This window comes from Asterias amurensis, chromosome 8 (assembly GCF_032118995.1).
Source record: "Asterias amurensis chromosome 8, ASM3211899v1".
Taxonomy (NCBI): Eukaryota; Metazoa; Echinodermata; class Asteroidea; order Forcipulatida; family Asteriidae; genus Asterias; species Asterias amurensis.
In genome coordinates, this window is record NC_092655.1 from 11,334,671 (window position 1) to 11,346,191 (window position 11,521).

The following is an 11,521-nucleotide window of genomic DNA, read 5'->3' on the forward strand; positions in this document are numbered from 1 at the left end:
TCCACTATACGGATGATGAGTGGAGCACCCCATGTTACGACTCATGGCGGGATGCCACAGATGTAATTAACGTTCCTGATTGCTATTTACAATTCACCAATGAACTGAAAACATAGTTTTTTGAACAATTAAAAACTGCCATCAAAGAAAGCCTTCACGGACAACGCAAAATAGATAGTAAGGTTGACATAGAACTTCCTATTCCCAAGACCCTGTTCTAGCAGGAAAAAAAGAAATCCCATTTCGAACTGAAAACACCTGCAGATTTCAATGGCTTGCTAGGAGAAGGCTGGGATTGGAGAATTTTCAACTGCCAGGGGGACTTCTCCTTTGTGACCCCTAACACCATTATATTCTGGATGACGAAGAGGAAGCCTCTTGAGCAGTATACACCACAAGGCACTCTGCAACTCATCCATAGGGGAATTCGTTTTCGTTTGCGATTCGCTCGTGGAATAGGAAATAAGTTTGATTTTCAGCAGTTTTCTGATTCTTGATTTGTATTTTGTTGTTATGTGCATTGTTTTAATGCTGTTGTTATCAGATTATTGATTTGTATTTTTTTTTTAATGATAGGTTCATTGTTTTAATTATTGTAGTTGACATGTTATATTCATAACATGTATTGTTGTATTGTAACTGAAAATATAGCAGGTAATTTCCACATCTGAAACTGATTGCTGCAGTTGCAATTTTAATAGAGTTTGTGATCCAATGGCCTTGCATGTAACGCATGGTTTTTTTACATAATTGCCCCCCCCCCCCAACCTAAGTTGACTACAATGGATGTATTTGGTAGTATCATTATTTTGGTTCTTGCGTTCCTTTGTATTGCCCATCCACTCTATGCTACTCCTGAAGGGAACACTTACCAACACGTTGTTGAAGTGGATGTCACTCACATTTTCCTCTTGAATTTGATACAAAAATCCAAGGAAACCTGTCGTCACAAAATGTCCAAACCGTTTTCAGACAAATACTGACCAAGCATCATGTGGCTGCAGAGAAATTCAACCCAAATTCCTCTGTTAAGGCTTTAGGGTGTAAATTGGGCAGACTATGGAATTCATGGAAAAGTTCCGCAGGAACAAATGGCCGACAAAGATTGTTGAGGAAATTTGAAAACTCCACAAAACGGGTAGTCCCACAAAACATAAACTAGAACGGGATTTAAAAACCGAACAAGCAAAACGAAGGAAACTTGAGGATGATTTGGTTACAGTTACCAGTGAATTGAATGAGAGCATTGATCAGAAAAGTGAGATCCACAGAAAACTTGAACGATTGTCAAACCCAAGAAAACGCCAACGGGGAGAAAGAGGTAGACATATAGGAAAAGATAACTATAGTCAAAGTCAAAGACGCCGCCACAAGTTAAAAAAGCTTAGTGTGGTTAAAGATATGTTTGGAAATGATGGGTTTATGAGTGTGGAATTTAATGACGAGGATGGACAAGTTAAGGTTGTGTTGACTGACAATGAAGTGTCGGCTGAAACAAACAATATTCCTGTGCCAAAGAAGGATATTGATGAGATAATATTCATTATGGACTCGCACTATGTTACTGATAAAAGGTATCATGAAATTGCTCAAAAATACACCTCACTACCCAGAGCTTGCAATATATTTAAACAACGACAGGAAATCAACAACACTTTTGGTATTAACACATTGAATGGGGAATTCAAGGGAGTATTTAAGTCTTTTGAAGCTCACTTAATTCAAACCTTGTCACAATCTTTTAATTCTCATTTCATTCAAGATGGAAAGTTACAAATAAAACTGAGTGGAGATGGGACTAGAGCTGGAACCGAAAAGCACTTGATTAATGTGAGTTATACTGTTACATGTATATGTAGGAGACAAACAATTTATGTCAGAGCGTGGAAATTACCTGCTAGCTATTGTTCAATGTCCAGAGACAGGAGAATGTATCCAGAAAGCCCTAAAAGAACTGATTGATGAGTTTAATACCTTGATTTCTGTTGAGATTGATGGCAAAATGGTAGTCATCGAGAAATTTATAGGTGGCGACTTAAAGTTTCTCAATCAAGTAACTGGCATCGGAAGGTTTGCTTCAACATTCTCCTGTCTCTGGTGTAGATGTCCCAAAGTTGATACATCAGATGTTGCTAAAAAGTGGTCCATGACGGATACTAGTAAGGGTGCTAGGACAATAGAAGAAATTACTAAATGTGCTAAAATGTCAAATAATAGCAAAACAAAGTTCAACTGTAAATCTGTGGCCATATTTCATTCTGTTCCCATTTGTAAGGTAATCCCAGACACACTGCATCTCTTTCTGCGTATTATGGAACAATTGGTTTCTCAACTTACTTTTTATCTGCAGCATTGCGATAATTGTGTTCGCCTTAATCCAAAACATGACCTCAAAAATTGTAATAATCTGATGAGATTTCAAAATTTCATAAAGAAACTAGGAATTACAGATTGGAAACTTGTTGTAACAGAGGGCAAAATCCAAGCATGATCATTCACTGGTCCTGAACATAGACAAATTTTAGCAAACATAGATATTGCCGCAATCATCCCAGATCACTCAAAGTTGGTAGATATTCAAACGCTGTGGAGCACTTTTCGACAAATGGCAGGCCAGCTAAATAGCAATCTAACTTTGGATGAGATTAACCAATTTGAATCTTCAGCAAAGACATGGGTAGATTTATATCGTACTGTATATTTGGCTAAAGATGTAACACCCTACATGTATGTGTTATCATATCATGTGCCTGAGGTTATGAGAATGTACGGGAACATTTCATATTTCTGCCAACAAGGACTTGAAAAATTGAATGACCAAATGACCAAGTGGTATTTTCGCTCCACTAACTGTGGGAAGAGTGCATTAAAGCAGATCATGCTAAAAACAAAGTAGGTTGCGAATGCTTGAAGAAAATTGTAAGCGTTCTCCAAAGTGGCGTGTAAAATGCAGTGTTTGCCAGAAGCAAGATGGTCACAATAGACTAACTTGCGATAAGCAAATCCAATAAGAATGGTGGTCATAGTTTGCAAGCGCCAAAAATCACACTTTTTTGCTTAGTACGGTGTTGTAGATTTATTTGTTGTTGTACATGACATACATGTTCATGAACCAGACAATATCAACCCATCAAGGTTCATATTAATCATTCTCTTTAAAGCTAACTTTGTATACATGTACATGTATTTTACATGCTATTATTTTGTTTTAGATTATACCCTTAAGTCATTTTGTAATTGTGTTCATGTATTCATAGATCATGTTGGTAAACGATTTGTCTAGATCCAGTTTTGTTAAAAATTTGACTCGTAATTTTCTTTATAAAAATAATTAGAAAGTGTACCAGACTTTTTCGAACAATACGGCTTACTCGTGAGTGAAACCATTAAGTTATTTGTAAATCTGTGAACTTTAACTTATTTATATTCTTTTCTGAAAGTGTCAAATGAATTTAATTGAAGTGGAGCTGTTGCTCTCAAAAAACACATTTTGTTTAATATTATGTACTACATATCGTATCGTATTTTCTTAAGAGACATTGTATAGGCAGCCTAAGGCTAAGTGCAAATTATGTTTTGTTTTCTCAATGACATACAGGAAAATGGGGCACCGTACATGTACATGTACATCATGGAGAACAGCTCTGACCTTTTAGACTACATGGAATTCACAATATATATTGACGGTGTAGATGTGGCCCACTACACCACACTTCTGACAGTGGCATCTGTTTATATTGCTTGTTATTACGTATTCAATCGCACATATCCGGCAGGTCTTAAGAAGACTCTTACTTTCTTCCAGAGAGTTATTCTAAATATACATGATAATGCCAAGATCGAGCATTCTGTGGTACTCTTTACTTGAGAGATTGATCCAGCATCTTGTCAAGTAGTTTGACTAACAAAATATGATCTAGCAGGAGGGTTCTGAAGAGATTATAGATGCATGCCAGTAACTAGATGAAACAATAAAAATATGCACATTTAAGATGCCATATAATGTCATGTATTAACAGGCTAATCCATCCTTTTTTATGTTCGCTATCATCACTAATCCTTTATGATTAATTTTGTTTCTGTCAGGGTGTGTAATGAAAGTCAATGTATGTAATGAAAGCCATTGTAATGTTATAAAAACAACTTGCCATTTTAAAAATTTGTTGACAGTCAACTCAGCCTAAAATCGGGCAATGCAACTTTAACACTTTACTGGTTTTTCTTTTACAATAATTACAACATATTTGGAATAACTAAGGTTTATTCTTGCCTTTTTCATTAATGCAAAAAATAATCGTTCTTTGCAATATGGTAACACAGACTAATTTTATTTTTATTACGGTGTGACAACTTTAAAAACTTTTTAAATTTTATCACACAAACAATACTTTTTACATTTGCGACATTTCCTATTTTTGTATTTCTTTGTTTTGTGATGGTGCCATGTATTCAAGATGCAATGTATTCAAGTTGCTGTTCGGGAAATCCTTGTGTAAAACCAGATAACATGTACATTGAAATATATATTTCTTTGTTTTGTGATGGTGCAATGTATTCAAGATGCAATGTATTCAAGTTGGTGTTCGGGAAATCCTTGTGTAAAACCGGATTACATGTACATTGAAATATATATTTCTTTGTTTTGTGATGGTGCAATGTATTCAAGATGCAATGTATTCAAAGTGCTGTTCAGGAATTCCTCGTGTAAAACCTAGCTACATGTACAATGAAATACATCCCTTTGACAAGATATGAGTGCTTTAATTTGCTTCACAGTCCTTTTTTCTTTTCAAATCAATATTGAATGAACGCCAGTCAGCCAAACTAACACAGCAGCTTAAACAAGCTGAACTTGAAGAAATGAAACATCAGATTGAAGAAGACCACTTATCGGATGAAGAGTTACTAACACTAGATGACGAGGCCTATGCTGCACGAATATATGCAGATGAAGAAGCCCACGTTGCTCGCAGACACACTGAAGAAATTGGGCGCAATGCTTTTCGGCAGCGTGAGTCACTGAACACCTGACTATCCAGACAAAGAATAATGCCAAGATTTGAGATGAATGCCAAGTACAACTTGATGGTAGAGCTAAGCTGAATGAATGGACCTAAGATGCATCTGAATTACTAACTGCACCTACAGAGGAACAGGACGAGTTTGGAAAGATTCAACCTACAGACAATGAAGTGGGAACAACATACGCGAGGAGAGGAGATAAAAGTGCTTACACTGGAATTCTTGATATTGATGTGGGCTTCTTTGGCTAGAGAAGCCAATGCACAGTTTGGTTTTTTCTTTTACAGACTTCAACATGAAGAAATATCCACACAGACCGACATCAATAGTGAGGCCAAGGGCTGTCATTAGAAAATATGCAACAAAGTATAAAATATATATAATTTTCTTGATATTATTACAATGTTTGTTCCAATAAAAGAATTGCGGACAAACGGTGAAGTGTCTTCTTCACTTTCATCTTTATTCTGATCATGGTTCTGATGGACCACGCTCAGGATGGTATTTGGGGCCTATTTCCGTTTCTTTGATACAGACATATGTTTCCGTACACGATGCATCCAGAAGTTTGTGTATGCACGCGCGTGCAAAATGTTTTACCTTTATTTTACAATCGCACAAGGTACAAAATTCAGTAAAAATCAATAGGAGCAGCTTCGAGCAATTTGGGCTAAGTTGTCAAAGAAGCAAAATGGATATCAACCAACCGCTAGTGCTAATCCGCAAAGTCTTACGGCTTGCCCACTGTTCAGATGAGGCTTTTGTGTCAAAGGGATTTCGCAAGAAGAAGAGCACAGACAACATGAGTGTCCAATCACAACCTTGCCTCTGAAAATCTTAAATTGAAGAATCCAACCTGATGTCAATGAGCAAAACTCGACTCCCAAACTTCGAGAAGAACAACATACTGCACGGTCAGCTCTTCTAAAGATCATTATTATTATTATGAAAGATGCTATGTCAGATTTTTTGCCCAAAACATTAAAAAAAAATTGGTTTTTTTTTTAGTGAATCATTATTTCAAAGAGTATCACCAGCTCTAACGAAAAAAAGTTTAACTTTTACTTTTAATGGTCAGGAACCATGCCACATGGAACCATGCCATATAGTGTCGGGATCCCGACAAAATTTTTAGCACTTTATTTCACTGCTACTAATAATTGCCAGACTTTTTTGGGCAATGGCTCAAATGAAAGCTAGTAACTTTCTCGATCCCCTGTCAAATCGGCCAAAACCAAAAATCGGTTTTTGTTAAAAGTGTTTTTGGATAGTGACAGTGAAACTCGCCTAAGTTGCCAGCGAGTAACCCGTCAAAGTGTGCAAGTCAACTTTTTTTTTTCTCAAAAGTGTTGACATTGGGCGAGTTTGTATGTTGTTCAACTTTTACACTGTTTGATGGTTTTGAAATATGAGTGTTCTCTTCTTTTCCAGGATAGGCTAAAATCACCCCACCACCAAATTTCTTTGGGTCACCACAAATGAGTGTAAAGGCTCCAGCAGCAGCAGTAGCACAACCACCACAGGCCCCAGAAGAGCTGATGTTGAGTAAATGTGCCAAGGCATTAGAATTTGAGCGACCAGCGCCACCTCCAAAAGTGATCGAAATTTCACCACATCCAAAGAATCATCAGGAACACAGTGGGGAGGGTATGTTTTTATTTTCATCTTAACTGAGTTCTGTTTCTATACAAAGACATTTTTTTGCCATTACCAATTGTGCATTTATTCGAAATTATTGTCTTCACAAATACCTGCTTAATTCAGCTGAAAATGTCACTATTTGGTGCTCCAAACAGTAATGTCAATTATATACAAAATATTACCCTGTAAACACAGTGTGCAAGTAATGTTTGAGCAATTAAGGAGGCTACTGGTTGCCCCGTCTGTCATAGCTTGTGAAATGTGTTTACAAATATTAAATAAAGAGCATGATAAGCAACTCTGCTCATGATAGACAATATCAGGTTCTAGCTTAGTGTATGAGGAAACTCGGACCCCTGGAGAAAACCCATAGAACTCTTATCTATCTTGTGAGAATCAGTAGTTTAGAGATGACAGGTGTGCCAAATTTGCATCACTCTGACAGCCCTGAAATCTGTTCAACAAATTGTGTTTAGATCAAATTAATTAGGTCAAGTTGAGTATTAACGTAACAGGCATTGTCGCGCACAAACCAGTTGGACTTCCCCAATTTTTGACTCACTGTCAAGTTTTAACGCACTATGAAGTCTGGTTGATGTCACCTTGACGATGACCTTATTACGTGTGGAAACTCAATCATCTATACATGTAGAGTATTTTAATCATGTACATTATTGTTTAACAGCATCAACATCAGGTTCAACATCGGGTTCAACCGACAATATGAGTGATGCTGAGGAACAATCAATGATGGTAAGTTCTTCAATATAAGCTCAGAATTAAGTTGCATTGAGGCCACTTGATTCATTTAAGTGCTGCCTAAAATCTGAGCGTTGATGCCGTGATTGCTATGACTATAACTTCATTTGATTCTTCCAGGTTAATGTTGCTGTACTCAAACCTGGTCGATCAAGATTTCTATTTCATGTTGACACTGAGTATACGGATTTCATCATAGAAGAAATTATCTTAATCTCGTTTTCTTTTGCTTCTTTCAAGGTCGAGTCTTCCTTGGAGACCCAAGGCTAGAAGTGCATGTTTCGAGGGTCGGCTCGAACGACGGGAACGGTTGGCAACAAGGGCCGAAAAAATTGGACTTCTCCTCTTAGAGTTAGTTGTTTCGTTTGAAGAGTGTGCCTCTCTGATGGTGTATGGCACCAGTAAAGATAAACAGGGTTGTTCAAAAAAGCCACTCCACACCAGCATTCGGAGAGTGCTAAGAAGTAAGTTTTTGTGTAAATACATGTTAATGTGCTAGCAGGTACATGTACATGTATGTACAGAAGCTTTGCATGTCGTACTAGTGGAGTTTCATGCTGCCTGCTCAAACCGGTCAATGGCGACGACTGACCGTTAAATTGAAGTCTGCGTCTCTTGATTGCGTTATTTTGTGGTTTGTGTTTTGTAAAACCAAATCTAATTTGTGGTTTGTGTTTTATAAAACCAAATCGAATTTTACTCACTGCTGTTATAAAACTGTTCGACAACAACAAAAATAATAAAAGAAGTATAGTAATTTTCACTGAAATTATTATAATTAGAAACTATTTGTGTAAACTAGCAATTTGTAGCAGTCTGCTGACTCCATAGCTACGTGTATCTGATACACCGGCGCCAGAGAAGCCTATCGTTTAAAAGATCCGATCATCATGATGGTGCATTCAGACTCTGATTCAGATTCAGGTTGTATGCCTGCTAATCCTAAGCCTACCCCAGCGCGCAGGTGGTGCAGAAAGCAAACCCCAGTGGCACTGCCAGCAGTTCAATGTACATGTAAGCTTGACACTACATCCTCCTTGAGTGCAACTGGCTATGATTCTTCTATCTCGAGAACTAGTACAACTACTGAAACTAAAAGTGATGATGGCCAAAATGACAACCACCATTTCTTCACACAGTAAAAACGCCGAAGAAATGTTGCGAAAGACCATGGGTGTAATGTGAGACAGGTCAGGTACTACCACAAGAAATGTGAAGAAGCCAAAACAATGTCAGCCCTAGGTGACTCACAGTAGGGACTTCAGTGACCTCGAATATCCTGTTGACCAGCCATGCACGCACGCACACACACAGAGCCAACAAAAATTATTGAAAATTAATCAAATCATAACTACAGTTTTAAGCAATGGATCTTTTCAATCTTTCATAATCAGCATTTGCCGTATCCATACTCTTTAACCCCCAAATATCAAGGCAAACGAGCACATACTTTTGTAGATATGATTTAAAATGCAACGCAAGATGGGCTGGCTTGTCGCCGCTCTAACGAAACAAACTGCCAGGTGACTGCGGCACGCTGTTTTTTCGCGTCTCGCTAGGAAACAATCGGAAAGACATCGGCCTTTCGTAGCCAATCCTAGACGTTCGTTGATGCGTAGTGATACATTTTCGGAAGAGTACGAACTTAAGACATACAAATCAATATGTGGCATCAAATCCAGAGAGCTTGAAAATCTTGAGCAGAAAATGCTAATAGCAAACATAAAACTGTCCAAGTTTAGTACGAGAAATGTGACAAAACGGATTCAAAGAAGAGAGAAGGCAATGACATCTTTAAGGTCAGAGCAAGTGAAATCAGCCACTGCAATTAAAGAGCTTGAAGAGGAGATAATGCTAACAAGAGCAAAGCTGGAAGAATCGCGCTCAACTCAAGAGAGACTGATGCAATCTCAAATAAGTGACAAAAGTCTCAATAAAAAAATCTGGTAAACGTCGGGAACAGCAGCAGGCACCATCACAGTTATATGACTACGAAAAGCGAATTCATACACTTGAGCAGCGAGTTCGGGAGTTGGAAGAGTGTCTTGCAGATAGCAAGTACACAGACCAGGTGCGTGAGTTGATAATGGAACTACTTGCAATGAATGTCTCCATGAGCAAGGTAGGAAAAGTGATACAGGCAACAATATCAAAGCTCACAACATTGGAGATAGGGAGACTATCATCATTGGCTACCATATCTAAATTGATCATTGAGGCAAAAGTTTTGGCTGACATCGAAGTTGGTCTGGCAATGAAAGCGAGTACCCCAGAATCAGCTCTTGGGAATGTTATTCATGGAGACGGAACGACCAAGTTCCACAAAAAATATCAGAACTTCCAAGTTACCCTGGCAGATGGCACAAGCAGAACAATGGGTTTAATACAGGTGGGGCATGCCGACACTGAAGCTGTTATGGCATCCGTCAACTTGAAGAAATGTACATTTATGGCTTTTTTCAAAAAGTAAAAAGAAATTGAATTTACGTAATTGGCAAGTTAAAATTAATAACAGCGCATACAGCGAGTGACTAATACAAAATTTCTTGGGGTTTATATTGACTAATGTCTTTCATGGAACATCCATATCAAAGAATTAGAAAACAAAATATCAAAAAATGTTGGTATCATGAGTAGATTGAAGTATACATCCCCATCGAGCATTCTGCGTACTTTATATTGTTCACTTATTCTTTCATACCTCTCTTATTGTAACATTATCTGGGCCAATACATACAAGTCAAATCTGGATAAGTTGATTAAACTTCAGGAAAAGGCTATTCGCATTGTATGCAAGGCCCCCTTTCTCGAGCACACCACTCCCTTGTTTAAAAAACACAAGCTATTGTCTCTTATAAATATAAAGGTATTTCAGCAAGATGTTTTTATGTATAAGTTTGTAAACAACCAACTTCCTTAATCATTACTCAATCTTTTTGTTTTAAACAGCACCCTACATGATTACAATTCTAGGTCGTCAGCTAAATTTCATGTTCCCCTATTTAGATCAACTCTTTCCCTACACACAATTTCTTTCACTGGACCAAAAAATGGATTAATCTTCAACCACCAATTACTAATTGCCCCTCAATTAGCTCGTTTAAATACCGACTAAAAACGTTTTTACTAAATTCCCAACATAACTGATGGATTTGCTTTTTTATACTGGTAGTTGGCTTAGCCATTACTTACTTACCTACCTACTTACTTGTCTATTTTTTCTAATTTGTATTGTTTGTTTAATTGTTGTCCCTTTGTGCTTCATAGTTATATTTACATTGTTTAACCATGGTTAAACCTTTGTGTAGTTATCTACCATAGTGGTATGTATTTATTTATTCGTCTATTTAGTGCTGTATTCCTGTTTTGTTCTGTAATCTTGTAACGGGCACAGCTGCCACAAGCCTCGGCTTTTAGGATGATGCCTCCATGTGATGTGGATGTGGAAATAAATGTTTTATTGATTGATTGATTGATTGATATAAAGAAAAACAAAAGATAACCCTTGACCTTTGGTCAAATTTTCATCAAATTTTCCGTCATTTAAATTAGTATATCTCAAGAACGCAATGGCCAATTTGGAAAAAAAAACAGTTTTTTAATCCTTGAATCATGCCTTTCATCTCAGTTATAAATAAGCACTGTTGTGGATGCTGAAAAAATCATGTAAAGTGCCTACTCACAGACGTGTTGGAGGTTTGCCCCTACGAGTTATTTTTACTTCATCTGAGTCTGAAAGTACCACCAGATATGAACCTGAACTCATGCAATCTGTCTGTGACAGAGGAAACAAGGCCAAGCCATTTTTGTGACAGATGCTGCAGAAGCTGAATGAATGGCTATCCATAATGTGTATCCATCATCATCCCTTCTCCTCTGCACATGCCATGTTCTGCAGGCACCGTGGAGGTGGCTATGGGATCAAAAACACCACATTGCCAAATATAATCACCAGGCATTGTTGCACATAGTCAAGAGAGACTGTCCAGCAACTACAACCACTCTTTGATGCAGCAAGAGAGTGTGCAGTTTGTAGAAAGTACCCAAACTTGATGCAGCATCTCACAAATCTGTATGGAAGGAAGGACGTGTGGGCAAT

The 11,521-nt window shown here is 37.6% G+C and overlaps 1 protein-coding gene and 1 pseudogene across 1 annotated transcript; both read left to right on the top strand.

The window, feature by feature from the left end:
• Positions 1-782: 782 nt before the first annotated feature.
• On the top strand, positions 783-10,280 carry LOC139940858 (uncharacterized; annotated as a pseudogene).
• On the top strand, positions 9,034-9,892 carry LOC139940789 (uncharacterized). Its single transcript, XM_071937167.1, has 2 exons — positions 9,034-9,285; positions 9,386-9,892. The coding sequence occupies exons 1-2, from the start codon at positions 9,034-9,036 to the stop codon at positions 9,890-9,892; spliced, it is 759 nt and encodes a 252-aa protein (XP_071793268.1).
• Positions 10,281-11,521: the final 1,241 nt, after the last annotated feature.